Source organism: Melopsittacus undulatus, chromosome 6 (genome assembly GCF_012275295.1).
Source record: "Melopsittacus undulatus isolate bMelUnd1 chromosome 6, bMelUnd1.mat.Z, whole genome shotgun sequence".
Classification (NCBI taxonomy): Eukaryota; Metazoa; Chordata; class Aves; order Psittaciformes; family Psittaculidae; genus Melopsittacus; species Melopsittacus undulatus.
Genome location: NC_047532.1, coordinates 48,569,028 through 48,590,676, shown reverse-complemented (window position 1 = coordinate 48,590,676; position 21,649 = coordinate 48,569,028). Strand labels below are relative to the sequence as shown.

Genomic DNA, 21,649 nt, shown 5'->3' with positions numbered 1-21,649 from the left:
GCAGATTCCCTGTGTTTCTCTTCAGGAAACTTAGGAAAAACTGGAGGAAATCAGAGGCTCTCCTAAAAAATATTTTGCCAAAGTTTACTGCTGTAGGACAGAGCTGAAAATCCCTTCCAAAGGACCAAGGAGCCACCCCAACATACTCCCCTTCAGATCTGCTTCTGCCCAGCCTCACATTGCATTTGCTGATGGGGGGAAAGGGAAGTGCAGGTAGAGACTGGGGATGGCCAAGTTGGAGAGTGCTTGGAAATGTTTGGTCTGAATTCCAAATAACTGAAGAGAAATGCCTAACAAATGCTTGTCCACCCCTGAGAACCAAGCATCCAGATCACTTCATTGTGTGCAAATGAGTGGTGTGGGCACTTTTCCCTCTTGGCTCCCTGCAGACCAGGGTGACCCAGGCCAGAAAAGCTAGGGAGGGACATGGAGGCCAGGGCAGGGGTGGGCAGAGCATGGCCATGGAGCCCAGATCCCACATAAGCACTGCCCATAGCTGCCAGCACTGTGCACCCCTCCTCACCGGCCACCCAAAGTGGGTGTCATCCTCTCCAGCTCCCCAGCCATCTCCTTGTGAGCTGCAAACTGTCTCCATGGCACAGCCCTGAACTGCAGTGGATGCTTGCCCAGTGCTGGGGCTGCTGTCCATTTGGCCTTCCATGGGGCAGAATCACTGAAAGAGCAGGACAAGCTTTCAAAGCATGTACCACCAAACCGAGCTGGAGCCAGCCCACAGCCTCCAAGCAAGCAGCCCTGGGGAGCACGTCCCTCTGTGTGCAGCACCCTACGGAGCCATGCAGGTGCACAGTGGGGAGCTGGGTGCCGCAGGCAGGTTGGCGCTGGCAGGGTGCTGGGCTCCCCACCCAGACTGGCTGAGCTGGCTGCTGCAGAGGCAGCATGGGTGCCTGGAGCCCCCCACCAGCGCTCCAGCCAGGTGCTGCTGTGGGAGTTCCTGGCTGCCTCGTGTGCTCCCCGCAACATACCTAGTGGTATTTTCTCAGCTGGAAGAAGAGATGTGTATCGCTTTGGCAGGAGAACTTCTGCTGCCAAGACTCTGTGTGTGTGTGGAGGGAAGGTGGAGCACCTCTCATGCCCTTGGGCAAGCGTGCATGGTGCTGGGAGCCTGGGGTGCTGCTGCTTGATGGCTGTAGCTGCAAGGTGTTGCAGCACCAGGTAACTGTGCAGGGCTGCTTGCCTCCAGTGCACCTCCAATCAGCCTCCTGGCTCTGGAGACATCTCCGGTTCACCAGCCGAGGGCACAGCTTCGGGATTTTTGCAGCCTGGGGTGAGAGCAGCAGTCTGCTGGCTTGGCAGTTGATGGTTTTTCATCTTCCTCCTCTGAATTTCTCATTTCTGCTGGTGTTGGTTGGCATGGGCACAACCCTGGGGATTCCCTGGGTGCACAGCAAAGGGCTAGAGAGCAGCAGCTTTTCCTGAGAAAGAACTACAGTAAAGTTTGTTCTGAAACACCACTAGATCACTTACTTACTCTACCCATGCAAAATAAGCAAACAATAGTTGCTGCTGCAGCTCTTGCATGTGGGATGCGAAAGAAAAGGTGTTGAAAAAGGCAGTTTTATAAAACCGATGCCCAGGAGTCATTTGGAGAGCTGAGAGGGGGCATAAGCTCAGTGATTCGGGTTGCACCCACATGGGACCACAGCGGCGGCAGGAGGAGGAGGAGGGCTGGCACCCTGAGATGCCAGCTACACCCACCTCCAGCTGCAGGGAGGCCCTGAACCCCTGTTCGAGGCTGCGGGCGGCAGAGCAGGAGAGGTGCTCGGAGCCGGGCCCGGAGCGGGTCCCACTAGAGGGCAGTGGCTCCCCGGGCAGTGAGGCCGCGGCCCGTCCGGCTCCGCTCCGCCACTCGCAACCTGCGCATCGCCGCGGCCCTCCGAGCTGCTGTGCTCTTGTCTGTACGATGACGGTAGCGTTACAAAACCCCTACACAGAGTAACCAGTTCGGGTTGGAGATGATGTACTCGAAAGCGCATTGGGTCCAGTGCAGCCAGATATCCCGTTGTCTCAATTTTGGTTTATAACTGCCTGGGAAAAAGATGTTTCAGTTTTTCCCCATTTCTTTTCAAACCCTGCACCAGTTTCTTTGCCTCACACAGAGCCCTTCAACCAGTTCCTCGCTGCTGAATTGTACATGGTTGTGCCATGAGAGTGCCTTTCGCAGTGAGCCACAAGCCTTAGGAATTTGGCAAAGCTGATTACACGGACAGAGCCATCCCACTTAATGTCAACAAACAAGGTTAGTCTTCCCTTGGCCTTGATGCAGGCAACAATGAGACCACATCTTCCAGGGCACGATTCAGAGTGGGAAGCTAATATGCTCTGAATGGCTCCCCAGGGACTTTCTTGCCACTGATGATGCAGGGAACCTAATCTCCTACCCTAGGCAGTTGGGAGAGACAATGTAAGCATCTCCTTTGCATGCTGTAATGGGTGATATCAGCCAATCTGCCTGTGAATAATTGCTGAGCATGCTAGAAGGCACTTGCCTCCTGTTGGAGCATGTTTCCCCATCGTCTGAGGAAGTGGCTCAGCCAAAAAAGCCGCTGGCTGCCATGCTCACATTATCACTGCATGCAAGGAGAGTGCACTGCAGCATCAGTGAGGAAATCAGCTGAATGATGCATGAAGACCCTTGCCAAACACTGAATCTTAGAGCTATCAAGTTGAAATCCAGTTGCCCATGGGCCTGTGTCTGATGTTGCTGTGGGAACAGAGCAAGGTATGGTACTGCTATGACTGCAGCCACCAAAGCAGAAACACACTGGGTACAAGCAGTGTTCGCTGCTGTGATCGGGACCCTTTCCCCTGGCTTCCATGCTGTAGGCACACAGTTATGGTACACCATCCCCTGAGATACCCCTTGGTGCTTGCCCACGTGCTGGGGCTACAGCAGCAGCCCCCATGTCCCACCTCAAATCCTGCATGTTCTGCCCCCCAATCTCACATAGCTTTTCCTTTACTCACCACTTGTCCCAGGCGTCTGGTTCACTTCCTGAAGGCAGAGCTGATATTTCCTAAGAACAAAACTTATGACACTGTAGGAATGTTTACAAGGAAGCAATTTTAATAAAACCAACTGATCCTCCCACCTCCCAGAAAAGGACTTTACCCAGTTTGAGGTAAGGAAGAACGCAGCCACACTCACCTAGCAGCAGGACATGACTGCAATGGGCAGCCCTGCAACATCCACAGGCAGATGGAGGGGGATTGCAGAGAGGCTCCAACTCCTCACTTATTGAAAATCGCCTACTAATAGAACTGTGCATACACACAAAATAAACCAGCTGGTTCCACAGTGTTGATGTTAAGGCCTTGTGCTGAAGGGATGGTAGATACAGTTGAGAGAGGCTGGGCATAAAGAAAAGGGGTCAGCCCATAGGCCAGACTCAGGAGAGCAAAGCTGTAGCAAAGATAACTGTCATATGCCTGTGTTAAATTTTGGCTTCTTGGTCTTAGGGAAGCAAGCTGGGAGAAAGCTGCAGCCAGTACTTTCCAACAGAGCATAAAGATTCTTTTCCTCCCAGTTCATTTGGTGTTCATGGCCAGTGTATCCAAACATCAACAGTAAGGCTTCAGAATTCCAACTTCCACTCTTTGCTGTATGCTCAAGAAGACAATTTGCTGCTGTCATGGATCACAGAGAACCAAAATATCTCAGGACCCAGAAACCACTAGCTTGAGCCTGTCAGCTAGGGGAGACTATTTGCCAAACGTGGCTGGTGAAGGCTCAGCACAAGCACAGCACATGCTCAGATGGCCACACTCCGCATCTCTGTAGTGGCTGTACACTGCTGTCCCTTGGAGCAGACCACACAGGAGAGCCCTGCAGAGCTTGGAGTAGCTGCTCACTGACCTTCACAGAGTTTATATAAGCTGTACATTTTATAGCTCAGTAAATCAGGAGACCAAGTAGCCCAAGCTCCCACTGGGTGCTAGGGCTGGGCTGCCCACACAGTTTTCCTGCTGAGAAACTACTTGCAAAGAGGCAGAGTGGGAGGCCAGGTCCTGCACTCCTCCTCCATAGCACAGGCAGGCTCTTTGCTGTCAGGAAAGGGTTTCTGCTAAGACATGCTGGGCAGGAAGAATGCAATGAGCAAGACACCTTTTACAGGCTCCACTCAGAGGTTTGCCAAGGTTTATTGTGTCCGAATAAGTTTCATTCCAGGGGACTGCTAGCTTCAGCACACTTAGAACTAGGAGCATAGAAGGGCATGCACATCTTCAGAGGTCCACCCAGGCTTGCAAAACACAGCTGGAAGCTTGTAATGGATCCCTGCCCTGAAAACCTCATGCCTGCATATAAAGCATCCCAATATCCAAAGACAAAATTCCAATGCATATGGGTGGAGGGCAAAAGGGAGTGCACCAGCTTGGGATTCCTCACTCCTGAAATCCTTGCTATAACCTAAGGAACACAGAAGTTTCCTACTCTGACAGTGGATCGCAGCAGACAGCAATTCCAACCATTGGCAAATATATTTCAGGCTTACCTGGTTAAAGGAACTAAAGTCCTATTTCACCTCATTCAGTTTGCTCAACTAGAGGCAGAATCTATCAGCTGAAACAGCAAGTTCTTGCAGCCACTGTAGTAGGACTTTCCTCTTTGAGGGCAAAATACTTGTTTTTAACATCACATTCAAGCAATCCCTGACTGCCAAAGTGCAAACAGGCCTCTGGATATTGATATCCAGAGATAACTGCTTTCACCAGAATCTAAACTTTCTGGCAAAAGGGAAAAGAAACAGTGTTCAGAACCAAATAAATCAAACAAGCATTCCCTACCCTAATGGTCAGTGTGAAACTAACCCCTAAGGAAAGCCATGGACTTTCATTCTTCTGAGATCTTCGTGGGATGTTTTTTTATTGTTTGAGATTTTTTTTTTTGACTCATAATCAAGGAAATCTGTAAAAGACAGACCTGAGCCCCATGTAGAAACCTCTGATGAAGCTGGGCTGACAGAGGCCACTCCATCACTTTTGGGACAGCCACCCCACTGGCTCTGAGCCACTATTCTTTCTAATCCTTGAAAGAATTATTGAGATACCAAAGAAAAGGAAGTGGCTTTGGTAGGAGAGAGGATTCTCAGGGTGACACACAAAGCCTTTGGTGTAAGTTACATAAGGAGGACAATCCACCCCAAGCTCCATGGGGGGTGGTGGAGATGGCTGTGCAAGGCTGTTTCACAAGTGTGGAGGTAAGAAAGGGCAGCTCTGACCCTGCTTGCTCCAAGTATACCTTCCTTCCTCCCAACGAGGGCACACAGAAACCACAGCTCCACTGTGTTTGAGCAGAACATTGAACACTGTCCACTTCCCAGTGCCCTGCTCAAAACCAGAAAGAAGAAACCTGATGAGAGGGCAAAAAACACCAGAGCCATGCAAACAATGCAAGAGCCAGATTTCACAGTTCATCACAAGGCTTACAGGGGCTGACCTATTCAATCTGCCAGAAAGAAGGCAGATGGGTGCCCGATGGCACCTTATGACACACCCTTGTGACATGGATGGTGTGGGGATGAGAAAACTGCACACGTGGGCAAAGGCAGCACTGAGCTCTGACTGCTCAGAGGAGGAAACAGCAGCAAGGACTCCTGCTCACTTCCACGAAGGCGCACAGGTAACAAAAGAAATTGTTTGGGAATTCAGTCTCGTTTTCACTTTGGCTTTTATTTTCATTGACTTCAACAACAAGGTGTTCCAAAGCACACACAAGTCTTGGTGCAGGCAACACTGTCATTGCTACAAGCATTGGCAGATTCTCAGCTCAATTAACCCATATGCTTTGATGTATCAAAACAAAACAAAACAAAAATCACAGCTCTACAGAGGAGGGTAAAAGCTACAGCAGTTCAAACTCACTTGAAGATTCCAGTTATACAGAAGTGGGCTCCATAGCAATATACAGTAGAAAGGTTTTCACAGCATATATTTTAATCATTAGTGATGCAGCAGAAAAGCAGACTGCTGACCATCTCACTGCTGAGTTGAAAGGCAGATACTGAAGTTCTTGCACCCACACTCTGGGCACAGCCTTAACTGCATTAACCTTTATAGTCAGAAGCTTCCTAGTACCTAGAATGACGGTATTTTTGCATCAATGTTGGTACAATACTGAAGCAGCTCAGAAGGATTACACAATGGTAATACAAAACCTGGAAGGTGAGAAGGGCACAGCCTAATTCACCTCCAGGAATTTGCAAAGTATCCACACTAACACTTTCCCCGCACTAACACTGCCCAGCTGAATTAATTCTTGCACCAAGTCAAGAGCAGGAGGACTTGTTTCTTTTGTAGCATATAGGAAAACAACAACATAAAAAGACAGAGTAAGTTTTCACACTGAGCATGTTAAATACTTTGAAATCTAGGACACTGCTCTTTGAAGTGTTACAAAATAAATGATAAGACAGGCTTCCAGTACCTGCTCCCCTCCCCCTCAACTGCAAAGTAACACAGGAATCTCAGTATGAAAAATACAAATATATTTGTCCAGTGACGAGCCATTTGTTACAAGGTATACTGTAAGCGTTCTGCATAAAAATAATAATTAAAAAAAAACAAAAACAGAAAAACAAACAACATTTTATTGTGGTTCTGTCAGACCCGGTAGCCCAAGAAGAAATAAAAATTGGCATGTTATGCTGTAGGAAACAAAATTACACATACAAAAAATATTTATATACACACTTTACAGGGTAACAATCTTGCAATACCATTTAGAGCTACCCAAAATAGGCTTGCAGTTACTGAAAGGCAGTCTTTGAATGCAACATAGACCTGGCACAACAGACAGGTGGAGCAGGATGCTAACAATATCAAGCTTAAATGAAATACATGGCACACAGCAGGGCCCAGAAAAAAAGCCACTGCATTGAAACGAGATGATCTGGTTATAGCAAGGTAGGATGACAAGTGATTTAAGCTGCTTTTTCATCTTTCCTCAGCTAAAAAAAAAAAAAAACCCAACAAAAAAACCAAAAAGTCAGGCTTACTGTTAAAAAGAGCAGACCAACTTGAAAGCAGCTGTGCTGAGCTGAGTTCCTCCATTTAGGTTTGTTTTGTATATGTTAGAGTCTCAATACCTTGGCCAATAATAAATGTGAAAACATGCTCTCTGTTCAGTTACTTGTCCACAGGATCACTGGCAGCCAGAGGAAATGCTTCGGAACACAGCTGCTGTAGAACCAATAAAGAAATCACAAAAAAAAAATCCAAAAAACAAGACCAAAAACCAGCCACAGAGAAGAATAAATTTCTCATGTAAACATGACTTTCTGCAGTAGCAACACTCGTATTACCAGGAACTCATCCTTGTTCCAAGGCAGTTGGAAATATCTTTCTTTTTTTTACTCTTCGCTTCTAGTTGCTCATCACTTAGTCTATAGTCACCAACAATAAACCACAACAGGCTTCAGCCTACTACAGATATATCTAAAGATGGTTCTACTTTACTTGGCATGAAACAAATCTGGCATGGTCCAAGTAAAAGTTTGTCTGGGTTTAGGATAGCTGAAGCCCTACGAATCAGTGTGCGGTTCTCAGTTGGTTCTCTGTTCAACTGGAGGCTAGGCAGGCAAATCCTTACACTAAACTACCCAGGCTGCATATGTGGCAAAGCCTAATTCTCTAGCTTTAATGTCAGTAGTAGTACAGAATGGCTAACGTTTGGGTCGAGGGCAGAATTCAAGAGTGACCAATGGCTGTAATTGCATTTATATCCTGAAACAAGCAAACCAGGACATAGATATGAAGGTAAATTCAAAACAAGAAGAGACAGCAGGTTTGTTTCTTTTCCCAGATAAGGTGAGGGAAAATGAAAAAATGAGTTGCAGGTGGCTGTAAGCACTGGCCTGCCCAGCAAAGTGCATGTGCTGTCTCCGCTGGAGAATATTACACATGAATGGAGCAATCAGCTCCGTGGGAAGAGGCTGGTTAAGTGCAATGTTTAGCAGACCAATTCCATTTATTTTTTTGGATGAACTGCCAGTTCAGAGTTTGGTGGCTTTGGGTTTTTTGCATTTGGCTTTGGGGTTGAAATGGGGTGGGTTTTTTTTGCTTTTAAGAAATTTTTCACCTTCCTGCTTTTCAAAGCGAGATCACTGGATGAAAGAGGCAAGTTTGCAGGTCAGGATGCCCACAAGGTGTGTGGGGATTCAAAAGTCAAGAAAAGAAGCCCTCTTCCCAAAGGAAAACACAAAACAAGAACACCACCTTCTCGAGAAGGTCAACGGCTTTCAAGGAAATACCACCTGCTCTTCCCCTTGCAAGAGCTGGGGTGGAGGTTGTGGTCCAGGAGTATGACCTAGACAGCATTAAGGGCATAACCCAGAATAAATGAGCAAGAAGGTTCCCTCCGCCCTTTGTCCAAGGGTGCAGTACCAAGCAGAAGGAAGACAAGGGCTGAGCAGTTTGTGGCCGAGGCAGGGCGGTGCAGGGTCCATGGTGCTCACTCCCCTTCCTCCTTGATGCGTTGCTGTTTGTTGCGCCTGGCATCCATGTCAAAGTTGAAATCATTCCACTCGTCACGGGGAGGGAAGGAAATGGTCTGCCGGAGCGTGAAGCGGACCGCATCGATAACCCGCTCCCCTCGCGTCTCGCTGGAGCCCACGCTGACTGTGGAGGCGCCACTGGGGGTGCGCAGGAGGTGGGGAGGGGAGGAGAAGTCATGGAGCTGCCGGTGGTCCAGGATGCCCTTCCAGATGGCATGGCGGAACTGCTCCGGGATCTTGAGGCTCACCAGATCCTGGAAAGGCAAGGTGGAGGGCTTAACAAGGCGATACCTGGGCAAGCTGGGAGCTGGGAACAGAAGTCTCTGGGCCACTCTGCAAATGCCTACTAACCAGCAATGCTGCTAAAATTGGCCATGATGCACTGTAGGAGACAAAACACTGCTCCTGAAGGTCATGGTTCACTTTTTAACAAGAGTGTGCAGCCAAGAGGCAGCAAGAACACAAGGTCTGTTCTGAAGTTACACAAAACACACATTCATGCATGATATGTGCTGACCTCAAGCTAAATGTTTAACTGGACTGCAAGGCATCCAAGACAACCTCTGGGAGATCTGCTGGTTGTCTATGGCAGGGACTGCTGGGCTGCAGATATTCAATGGCTTTGAAAACCACTGTGTTTATTTCAAAGCCTGCAAAAGGATTTTAGAATTCAAGTCTGAGCTCCAGTATTTAAAGCTCTGGATCTGACCCTATAGGAACTGCCTTACTTACTTCAACATAACTAAAGTTTACAAGCAGACATAACAAAACTTTGAGGCCTCATCATCTCCGGTGCAGTACCTGAGGGTAGCATTACCTACACTCTGGGAAATGTGATATCAGCTTCTGAAAAAATTAGCAACCAGCTTTGGTTAATATGGGTCAGCTTTTCTAATTATAGCAGCAGCAGAAGGAAGGCAGCCCATGCGAGGAAGCAAAAGCACCACAGCTTTGCAAAATTCTGGGGCAAAAAACCAGGACAGCCAGCTCGGAGGAGAGCAATGGCACAGGAAAGGAAGCAGCAACCCTACAGCAAGCACCATGCAAGAGAAAAAAAAAATCAAAACCAAAACAGGGCTGAGATGCCAGTGGCAAGGGAAGATCAAGGTAAGGCCAGAAAACAAGCAGGGAGGGAAAAACACAGACCACTTCTGGACAGCCTACTTGTCTGCAGGCGAGTGAGGTGTTTCAGAGCAGTGTAAACTGAAACCAGGCCTTGCAGAATTAACAGGCATGTGGGCTGGGGCCACTTTTGGGGCTAAAACAGAAAGTGGTGGGGAGGGGGAGACACTCCTTCTCTGTGCCAGGCAAGGCAGTTACAATGCTGGCCCGAAGTCCAGCCACTTTTCACCTCACAATATGCCTTCTCTGTGTGCAACAGTCTTAAATCAAACTAATCATATAAAATAAAAATATACTGAGTCTGGATTTCTGACCCATTCCTAAAGCAGGGCCAAGGGTGCAAACAAAGGAAATGGTGAGGAGTTACTTACATCCATGGAGTAATGCTCAATCTGATAGATGGTGGTCAGCCCCTGGGTCGTGAAATAATCCACACAGGATGAGCAGCCCAACCTCGCTAAGAAGCTGCAGAGGAGGAAGGAAGGAAGGAGAAAGAAAAAGGATCACCCTGGCTGCAACAGCCCAAACCACAGAAAAACCAAACACACAGCCAACCTGCAGCAACAGGAAACAAAGCTTTCACCCTTGGCTTGACCTTCTCCAAGACATCCCAGGCCAGCAAGCCACATTGCTGCCATATCAAACAAATGAGGGAGTGCGTCAACTCAGCACCTAACAGACAACCCCTGTGGCACCACATTGCCTTAGTCAAGAGCCAGGGCTGCACAGCCTGGATCTTGGAGCAGGAAGGCTCACATGAGCCATCCTGCCAGGTCAGTTCACCCAAAAGGCAGCTGAGCCCATGGCAGCCTGCTGCAGGGGTAGAGGGCTTCAGCAAGACAGCGGGTCTGGGGCTCAAACACATCATGCACACAAAGTACATTAAGTCAGCACATTCCTCCCTAAGTGTAAGGATTCCTCCTTTATGGGCAGCATCTTTCAACCTGTTTGACCTCATGGAGGGCAAAGGAGCTTCTGAACCCATCCATGGCTTGTCTCGGTTGGCCAAAGGGGGGAAAAAAGGAAAAAAAAAAAGAAAAAAAAAAGAAAAAAGAAATGTTTGCAAAGACTGCCTGGTACCCTCAGCTCCACCAATCCAACAGATGCTGCAGCGCTTGGCTTCTTGAAGTCCTAACATCCCTGTTTCTCTCGGCTGCTCAGAGGTGAGGGTTAAAGGCTTGGTGCCTAGAGGGTGCCAGCCCAGGACTGCCAAGACCCACTGAGATCCAGTGCTCCAGAAGAACGGGTCAAGGGCTTTGGCAGGACCCTTCAAGACCCCTGACACGAGGCCTCCGCTCCCTGAGGGTGGAAAATGTGCGCTGGGCAGGCTGCTCCCGCTCACCTGACGATGCTGCAGTCTGTGGGGTACGGAGGAGGGGGGGTGCAGTGGGACGTTGAAGGCATGGAGAGGGGAGGAGGCAGCGCTTGCGTGGGGCTGAGGCCATTCATGTCACCGGTCATGGCCATGTGGGTGCCCATCATGGGAACTGGAGGAGAGAAGGAGGAGCACATTGTTACCCAGGCATACCTGGACCCCAGCTTCACCCCAGTACAGCACCAAAGGACAGCACCCACTGACAAAGCAGCTTTAAATCTTCCGCAAAGCCCTGCATGGAGCAAGCTCAAGGGGAATTCGAGGCAGGGCTGCAATGTGCATGAGGACCAGATGACAGTCCTTCAGGAGCTCTGCCCTCACTGGAGTAACTGTTGGCAGCAGCACTGCTGCATCACCTTCCTTTACAAGCAGGCTCAGTAGAAACCTAAGCAACTAAGCAAGCCTCATCTCAGCTTTCCCTGTCACAGGAGGGGAGTAGGACAGAGCCAGCAGTGTAACCCAATACAGAAGCCAAATAGCTTTGTTTTCAGAGACACTGAGAGCAGCCGAAGGGGATCAGCAACAGGTGTGGGCAAGGGTCCAGTACTTTTGAAATTAAAAAACAGGGGCACCAAAACTCAGCCCCCAGAACCATGTCTGTCATCCTGGATTTACAGAGCTGCTGGGCACTCTTCAGCAGCCAGGAGGAAGCAGGTTACAGAGTTGTGAGATGCAGACATTTGCTTTGAAACTAAGAGGTGTCTTAATTGAACTGAGGGAAAAAGATGTTTGCCAGCATTTGAATCTCTGCTGGGAAAGAAAGAAAAAACAATTCTTGAAAGACAGATGACAGTGCAGTCAGTCAGATGTGCAGCAAGAAGTAGCTCTGTTCACCTCTGTGAGGCTTACAGCAGGATGCTGAAGCCTTGCCCTGTGGCACAGCAGTGAGCAGTATTTGGCTTTTCATGTTTCCAGCAATTACTCCAGGCTCCCCAGCCTAACACTACCTGCTTGGAGATGCCAAGTCTGCTTGCCCAGACTAGCAGGGAGCACACATAAAACAGGAGAAGAAGCAGCAAGAGTTTCTTACTGTTGGTTCCCATGCCGTCAGGGATGGTGGTTGGGGTCAGGGCATTGCGCTGCTGGGGGTTAATTAGCTGGCTGACTGAAGGCAGCTTGTTCATGCTGTTCATTTTGCTCAGTGGTGGAGAGTTGGAGCCATAGGATGACTGTGACTGCATGGAGGTCCTGCAAACCAAGGAGATGTTAGGACAAGTAATCACAGCAGTTGGTTGTTAAGAATACGCACCCAATGGCTATGTTTGCTGTTTGTGGCAGTGGTGACCTGCTAATGAAATCACTGGCACCCTAGGAGCATCACAGATAAAGATCATTGGAGAGAGAGAGTAAATAGCAGTAAATAAGGAGTTTCACAGATATGCTGGACATTTATAAAACAAATCGTGAAACAATGACAAAAGAAAGCTTCACTTTCAGTTCAAATTTTTTATTTAAGGAAAGGTTTCTAAGGCTTTCAGTTGAAAAAAAAAAAAAACAAAAAACCATAAGCAAAGCCAGCAAACACCTGCCAAAACTCAGAATATTAATTTTTAAGTTAAGCTTTCCTTGTGGTCAAAGACTTTTTCATTAGAACAAGAACTGAGAAAGTCATCTCAAACCATGGTAACTATCCCTATAACCTGACTGCAGAAGCAATTTTCAGATCGGGTCACATTTATTACCTTGGTTTCTCCAAAATTCCTATTTATTCATGTAAACAGATTGTTATCAGGCATATGTATAACTGCCAGAGGCTCTTTGCTCAAGACAAACTCCATACACCTGAGGGACCACTGCTGAGATGGTCAGAGCTGCCTGAGACACTAACACAGCTTTTGCTGGTATTAAGGAGAACCTGGTATCCAGACTGCATAGGCTGCTTGCAAAGAGTATCAGATTCCAACCACTCGACAACAGCACCAGCCTTCCTCAAGTCCAGACAGCCCCAAACTCCATCCAGCATATCTGTGAACCAGGCCAGAGAGGGTTGCTGGCGAGCTCCCGCCATCAGCCCCAAGGGTCCCAGCTGCAATCCTGCCTTGTAAGTGATCCAGAGTGTGGAGACCAGACTGCTTCTGAACGGCAGCCCAGCAGATCGAGTTACGGCTGCGGCATCCCATCTGGAGTGGGGTCTTACTTGAGATATGCAGAAATTTATCATTAAAACGGGTCCAGTTGGCAGAGTATCACCCTGCCACAAGAGAGCAGTTTTTTCTCTCTCTGGCACCAGGGGCATTTACAAGACTAGGCAAAACTGCTGGGGAAGCAGGCATGCTTCCCAGACACAATGTACCCACACAATCCATGTTTGTCCAGCAGGGCAGAGGTTGCCCAGCTCACCATGGAGCCTGGCACTTGTTCATCCGTATCACTGTGACCCCCCAGAGAATGTGCAAGGGTGCATTCCCATCTTATTTCCCATCGGGAAACTTGTTTGTCTGGGTATAACTGGTTACACCAATTCCTGAGAACTGGCTTTCCTTCTATGCAAAGAGAATAGTTATTACTTCAAATAAGCAAAGTGTAAAAGGAAAGAAAAGGCTTATACCTAGATAATTTATTAAAACCTGCAGCACTCAAGGTCAAGTTTCATACAATTACATTGTCTCCAGCTTCCTGCACTTTTAAGACTTGCAGTGTTAGGTGGAGAAAATATCTATGCTAACAGGCTAGAGTATCTAAGGCCCTGAAGAAATGTTACCTAATTACAATTACAGGAGGCATAGAAGGGTGCGAACTGTCCTTTGGAAGTGAAGATGCAGGACAAGATCCAGCAAACTTCATAGACTCAAGGAAGTGGAAAGCACAAGAAGCTTCACAAATTAATATTAATGACAGCAGCAACTCCCAAGGGGAAGTGAAACTGAGCCATGAAGTTCAGACCCAACTTTTCAGGGTAAAGAGAATGATTCAGATCTGAGGTTTCAATTCACCAATTATGAAAGCTGAGGCCAGCCATGAAATTCAAGTCAGGTTTGACACCACCCTTAACCTCAGAGGCTTCTGGATTTAGGACCGGAATGAGTATTTCTTATTTACAGGTTCAGGCACTTAACTGAGCTTCACCTGAAATTAATACATATCTAAGTAGTCTCTTAGGGCAAAATCTGCACGATATGCAAGTGAGGAGGTCACCATGTACACAGTGAAATTCCAAAACAAAGACTTCCCAAAAAAGGTTTAGTTGCATTGTTCAGGCTCAGGGCAGATTTTATTCAGAGAGCTCCTGACTAGAAATATTTATTTATTTATTTTGCCAAGGATGCCTGTTGCTGAAACAAGATTCTCCAGGGAGGTCAGTAGTGGGCTTAACTTTGCCATCTCCACAACACTGATCTCAGCAAAGCTAGTTAGAAGACCAGAAAACACTTTGGGGATTTAAAATGAAAAGACAGGCAAACAGAAGCCAACCCAAAGCAATCTACACCACAGGAAACAAATGCATACTTTAACATACAGCTTAAGGACTCCACTCTTATCTCATTCATACTCATAAGAATCAAGATGAAGACAAGCTCAAGTGAATAAAATTGGAAACAAACCCATTTTTCTTCATACCCATGCTCATTTCAACTCAACTATTCCATCACATGAGCAGATATGTAAAAGGTCTGGAGAAAGCCATCTAGTCAAAGAAAAGTTCCAAGATAAACCAAGATGCAAAATTTTATTGAAAATGAATGTCACACATCAATATAGCAACAGCCTCAGAAACACAAGAAAATGGTTTGGTATTGAACACACAGACTACATGGTGTTTGAGGATTCATTTAAAATATATTTCTTTTTTTTTTCCTTTTTTAAAAACCCAGGTATTATAAGAGTATCATGCACAGTGATTTTCATTAAAGTTATACTTACTGTGTCTCAAGAAAGATTAGAAGTAGGAGCATTAACATTTCTTTGATATCATTGCCAATGAAATGCATTTTAATATCAAGGTATAAGGACCTCAATTAAGAGACTATTATAATTTCTTGGAACAGTCTGATATGAAAGGCCCTGAGTCACATTCTGCAACTGATATTTTTCCCTTCAAGAGGCCGTGTTATTATTTAGCCAATAACATTTGTAGTTATGCAAGCTTATATGAGGGCAATTGCCTGTGATGCTTCAAGGCATATAGTGATCACCTCAAGAGGTAAGGAAGGAAATTCCTTTTCCCACATAAGAAGCACAGTTCAGGTCACAAGCTACCTTATATAATTCTGCACTTTCCCAGCTTACTGGATATCAGCCATTCACCAGAAGCATGAAACTACTTGGATAGACCAATTACCTGATTCAGTAGACAAGTCCCAGATTCCTCATTGACGTTAGATGAGTACACCATCCTGTAAGCAGTCTTAATGCAAATTAAAGTCCATTAAGAATAGGGCAGCTCAGGCTCAGAGCATTTAAGATTTCATCCAAGCCCTTGTGCTTACAGTTTTCTATCCCTGAAGACCTAGAGCTAGTCACAATGCAGAGAGACCCAAGTAGAATCAAAGCTGTCCAGCTCTGGGCTTGCCTTTCCTTACACTAGCCACAGAAGGAGCAGCAAGGATTATATCCCAAGCTGACACATGATCAACATGACCATTCGTAACATTTTTTTCATGTAAGGTTGCCCACTGGGCTGTGGAACACTGGGATGTCACTGATGTGGCCTAGTAATGGCACACAAGTGACACAGATGATGCTCAGTTGCACTTATCCGCTTTGATGGCCCATGAAGTGAGACATTAAAAAGCAGAGCAATACCCTTGCTCTCTAATAGCTGCTATTCTAAAGCAAGCAATAGTGCATCATTAAACCACACAAGTGATTTGTAGACTTGGGACAAGCTATTGTGTAAATGGGATCATGGAAAGGAGGAGCCCTGATGGTCACTAGACACATATTAACTACAACACAGGGGCAAAGGCAGCAATAATGATTCCTCTTACATTTCAGGTATGGGAATTTCCTATGGCAGGCAGCAGATGCAATCTGCTCTCCAGAAAATAGAGCTATAATACAGGGAGTGGATATATATCAACTATGTGATGTGATATAACCTCACTGACTGATAAGGTTCTATTATTCCACTCTGTTATTCCTTGAAAAGAAGACTTTTCCAAAGGCCCAGAGATGACAAAGAATTAATCAAAAGACAGTTGGGAAAAAGTTTTCTTCTTTTACATGCAGGAGACCAACTATGAAGTAACCCCAATCACTTCCAGCTTCATGTTATTTGATAAAAAAAAATAAAGTACTTTTTAAGATAACCACTTTGTAAGCTGAAGAGCACATTAAGTCACCATTAAGACCAGCTTCACTATCATCAGTAAGGAGGACAAACAGGAAAGCCCTTTCAGAGAGCAGTAAGTTTTAAATAATTTAGATTCTTATTCGGTGGAAGTTTCAGGTGCTCTATTGTCCATCATGGTACAAAGATTTCCTAGAGGTCAGACCAGACAATGAACTGAAGCATGAGCTAGAATCTCCCTGCTCGGGCTGTGGACATCTTGTACCTTTTGATGGGCTGCCTCCTCAAACTTGCTGGTGGACAGGCTGTGGAGCAGAGCTCTAGATACAGGTTTGTGTGTGTTTGTTGCAATATTTCAGTATTGCCACCCACAAACAGACAGACCCAAGATCCAGGAATAAGCCTTCATTGGAAGGACAGATTGACAATGCCGTAACCCTACATCGGGCTGCATTTGCAGTTCAGGTTCCCACCTTTCACAGAGGAAGGAATAGCCTTTCTTCTCACAAATAAAAAGGCACAGAACAATAGTTACCTGCTTTGTAATCTTAAAGTCCTTCTTGGGGTTTCCAGGCAAAGTAGAGAGGTACTTGATTTGGTTAGCTTTACACAAGGAACAATGATAGAGCTGCAACTATATGAAAAAAAAATAACTCCTAGTGCTTAATTAGAAATAATTTATACTAAATCACAATTCTGGGTTTTTTTCTCCATCAGCCCTCCCCCACACTGCTATGGTAGAGCAAGTCTTGCTAAGACAACGAAGGAGATATCCAGAGATGTGATATGGCTCCCAAAGATGATGCTAGTACGAGTCATCGCCTGCTCAGATCACAGCTCTACTGCCTGGAAGCAGATGATGTGATGTTCAGAGTTAAAAGTGTTCTCCCACTGTATCAGGCTTTTTTCCTTGGTGGGTGGCCAGGGGGCTTACTCTATATCTGGGAGGCATCTTCTCTTCAGGTTGTACCTAACCAAAAGTGTACCAGAGCTGGGCACACATCTGCCCCAAATAAACCCAGTATCAATTGCACTGCAGGCACACAGGTTCTGATCAGTATCAGCATAGCCCCCTGTATTTCTCAGGGGCTACGGATCACTGACATTTGTGACTGAGCTCTTCTCTTCAACAATTGATGCAGGGACTGTAAAAATCTAGACCGTGGGTGCACTGTACGAGAGGATCTGGTTTGAGACGATCTTAAGAACCTGAATGTACACAAGTCCATGGGACCTGATGAAATCCATCCACGGGTCCTGAAGGAGCTGGCGAATGAAGTTGCAAAGCCACTGGCCATCATATCTGAAAAATCATGGCAGACAGGTGAAGTTCCTGATGACTGGAAAAAGGGAAATATAACCCCCATTTTCAAGAAGGGGAAAATGGATGACCCGGAGAATTACAGACCAGTCAGTCTCACCTCTGTGCCTGGCAATATCTGGGAGCAGATTCTCTTGGAAGGCATGCTAGGGCACATGAAAAACAACAAGGTGCTCAGTGACAACCAGCATGGTTTCAAGAAGGGCAAATCCTGCCTGACCAATTTGCTGGCCTTCTATGATAGGGCTACAAAGATGATGGACAGGGGTGGAGCAGTTAATGTCATCTACCTGGACTTGTGCAAAGCGTTCGACACTGTCCCACACAACATCCTTGTCTCTAAATTGGAGAGACATCAATTTGACAGGTGGACCACTCGGTGGATAAAGAACTGGCTGGATGGTTGCACACAAAGAGTTGTGGTCAATGGATCAGTGTCCAGCTGGAGACCAGTAATAAGTGGTGTCCCTCAGGGATCGGTGTTGGGACCGGTCTTGTTTAATATCTTTGTCAGTGACATGGACAGTGGGATTGAGAGTGCCCACAGCAAGTTTTCCAATGACACCAAGCTGTGTGGTTTGGTTGATACACTGGAGGGAAAGAATGCCATCCAGAGGGACCTTGACACACTTGTGAGGTGGGCTGATGCCAACCTCATGATGTTTAACCATGCCAAGTGCAAGGTCCTACACTTGGGTGGGAGCAATCCCAGGCACAGCTACAGGTTGGGCACAAAGGAAATTCATGGTAGTCCTGCGGAGAAGGACTTGGGGGTGTTGGCCGATGAGAAAATGAACATGAGGCAGCTGCAGTGTGTGCTTGCAGCCCAGAAAGCCAAATGTATCCTGGGCTGCATCAAAAGAAGCATGACCAGCAGGGCGAAGGAAGTGGTCCTGCCCCTCTATTCTGATCTTTTGAGACCTCACCTGGAGTACTGTGTTCAGTTCTGGTGCCCTCAACATAAAAAGGACATGGAACTGTTAGAACAAGTCCAGAGGAGGGCCATGAGGATGATCAGGGGACTGGAGCACCTCCCATATGAAGACAGGCTGAGAAAGTTGGGGCTGTTCAGCCTGGAGAACAGAAGGCTGCATGGAGACCTCATAGCAGCCTTCCAGTATCTGAAGGGGGCCTACAGGGATGCTGGGGAGGGACTACTCATTAGGAACTGTAGTGATAGGACAAGGGGTAACGGGTTGAAACTTAAACAGGGGAGGTTTAGATTGGATACAAGGAAGAAATTCTTTACTGTTAGGGTGGTGAGGCACTGGAATGGGTTGCCCAGGGAGGTTGTGAATGCTCCATCCATGGCAGTGTTCAAGACCAGGCTGGATGAAACCTTGGGTGGCATGGCTTAGTGTGAGGTGTCCCTGCCCATGGCAGGGGAGTGGAACTAAATGATCTTAAGGTCCTTTCCAGCCCTAACTATTCTATGATTCTATGATATGGGTAGACACAAGCTCATAGGGGATGTCTTTCCTCGTGTACCTTCAGTAAGTTCTTCACACTACGGTTTTCTGTGGCCATGAACATGAGTTCCTCAGGAGAGATGCCACTGGCTGAAAATGTGGATTGAAAGACTACCCTAACCCTAACTTCTCTACCATCATTAAGGGCTATTGTTCATGTAAGGGTGTTTGAGCACCTCCCAGTGGGGAAAGCCCCAGCAGGCATCATTCCCACTCTCAAATAGCTCCTCCCCCATTACCAGTATCCACACCTAGTGCCAGGTTAAGTCCATGGCATGTTACTTGCATGTTGATCATTTCTACTTTGTGCTAGTCTGAGCTTGACACTGAGAAATGAGGTTTCTAAATGATTCGAGTCCTCTGTTAAGCTCCATACAAATCATTTTCAGAGGTAACGTTTGATACAAGCAGTGCAAGGATTTACAAGTCCTTGCTGAAAAAGTCTTCTGTGCAGGAGCTGCTAAGCGAGGACGCACTTCATGTACACAACAAGCAAAAGCCACTGATTGCAGGATTAATGGACAAGGTGGGCATGGCCTGAGGCATGTGCTGGCACGGCTTTCCCTTTGCACTATGAGGTTTGTAGTGATGGAGTAAAATGCAGTATGGTTGATGAAAACTCTAAGACAACATCTAATAACTGCTGAACATCTGCAAGGAAAGGGTCAAGCTCAAACCTCTTTTCACAGGTAGGGCAACAAGCAGTGTTGGACACTGCCCTTTACATCCTCAGCTGCAAAGGGAGCAGGAATTCATGGATGTCATAACATGGAAAGACTTCAACCTCATGTTCAACCTGTGCAGCTCAGCCCACTTGGATTGAGTCCAGAGAGTCAGGAAGTACCTTCCTAAACTCAGCAAAGCTGGATGAATGCCAGGGATGCTGGCACAAACTCAGTCACCCAGTCTTCTCTACAATTTTCATGTCAGAGTCAGACCCTTTAAGATTAGAAATAAGGGGAAACAATTCATGATGACAAATCAGTGGACATTTCTACAGAAAAAAAAAAAAAACCCAACCAAAAATCAAATGGATTTCTTACCAATGCCAGTTCATATAACTATTGCCTCCTGTACAGCAGTACAAATACTTCAGCTACTTGTACTATTACTGCATGACCAGCATTAAAACAGGTCAAACTGACTATCACAGACTGTTTAAACAGCACCCCTCTTCTACTCCAAACCCCAGCCCATAAACGCATTTTTAGTTAAACAAGACAAGAGGCATTTTAAAATTGAGACCTGCTCAGAGAAACACTGCTGAGTTTCACAAATACAGAGTATCAACACATTACAAAAACAGGAAGAAAACGTTACATCAAGACAGACGACGTTGTGGTTCCTGACCTCCCAATGCTATGGGCTACAGCTAAGAGGTCTGTACAAATGTCTGGTGTTTTTTGCAAATTTTGAGTCCCTTCAGAATATTACTCTATTTACTCTGTTGCTGTCAGGCTGTGCATTTGCCCCACTGTTTCTAGTCCTGCCAGCTGGGCAAAGTGACCCCACCAGCTCAGTTTATGGGTATACTGATGGGTTGGGGGGGCTGGAATGTTTTAGGATGGCATCAGTCTTTTTGGGAGGGTCTCTCCTTGAGTCCATGAGTTCACTCCTGAAGCAGGCCGAAAGGAGACTGTAGAGAAGGAACCAGAGAAAAGAAAAAGATGAATGTATAGGACCTTTCACCAGCCACCAAGAGAGAAACAGTCAGTTTCCACCTTCATGATCACAGTATGGGCTTTGAAGGAAAGGAAAAGCAGATGCCTTAGCACCCACAGTGAGGATATGTGACAGGGAGATTTAGAAAGCTGGAAAGCCCCAGATACAAGTGAGTACTTGGCAAGGAAAAAAAAAAAAAAAGATCTAGTTGATAGGAAAATCTGATTTCTGTGTCCCCATCTCATGCTAGCTAATGGTGTCTCGATACAGTTCCCAGTAAAAAGTACAAAAAGCAAAAAAGCGCTCAGCCAAAGGGGAAAAGGATAGAAGTGGCTTCCACTGAGCCCACTTCAAACTTCAATTACTTAAAACCCAGAAGCTGGTGCTAGGGAGGAAGGATGGTGCTTTCTGTTATAGGGCCATATTGATTACATCTCAAATACTCTCTTTTTCAAAGCTGAGGGACCCTCTGCACTAAAGACAAGGGGTCCGTGAGGCTGCCAGCTGATGCAGAAGGCACTGCTCCCTCAGAGCCAGCAAAGCAAATGCAGCATGTCTTCATATACCTAATCCCCCACTTTTTCTTGCTTACTTTCATTTTGGCAATTCTCTAGTGAGAACACTGTCTGAATGCCTGCAGTTCACAATGCATGCAAGCACAGCACTATGAAACCAAACAAAATCATGCAAAAATCCACTATTAGCTTCCACACCAAGAATGAGAATAACTAGGTGGAGGTATGAAGAACACCTTCCCCACCAGACCCCCTCCCTGTGACTGCAAATATAAGGATCCTTGCAGCAACCATCTCACTAGAACACTCCAGGCTGAATAACAGCTATGTCATACCTCACTCAGGAGGTTAATTCCTTCTCATTGGATAATGAGCTGTGCTACTCACTAGATTGAAAGGCAGCCAGTGGGCTGATAGCTGCTGATAGAAGAGAAGCATTTGCTGG

At 46.5% G+C, this 21,649-nt stretch overlaps 1 protein-coding gene across 3 annotated transcripts in view; it reads right to left on the bottom strand.

The window, feature by feature from the left end:
• Window positions 1-5,669: 5,669 nt before the first annotated feature.
• TP63 (tumor protein p63) overlaps window positions 5,670-21,649 on the bottom strand; it is a 72,033-nt gene continuing 56,053 nt past the window's right edge. For 2 of the 3 annotated variants that reach the window (XM_031043072.2, XM_005142319.3), the window contains exons 9-12: window positions 12,038-12,195; window positions 10,975-11,119; window positions 10,004-10,097; window positions 5,670-8,764 (exon numbers count right to left, since the gene is read on the bottom strand). In XM_031043072.2, coding sequence (XP_030898932.1) covers window positions 8,468-8,764; window positions 10,004-10,097; window positions 10,975-11,119; window positions 12,038-12,195 — 694 coding nt within the window. In that variant the 3' untranslated portion in view covers window positions 5,670-8,467. The remainder of the gene's footprint in view (window positions 8,765-10,003; window positions 10,098-10,974; window positions 11,120-12,037; window positions 12,196-21,649) is intronic. The other variant, XM_031043073.1, reaches the window with a different exon arrangement.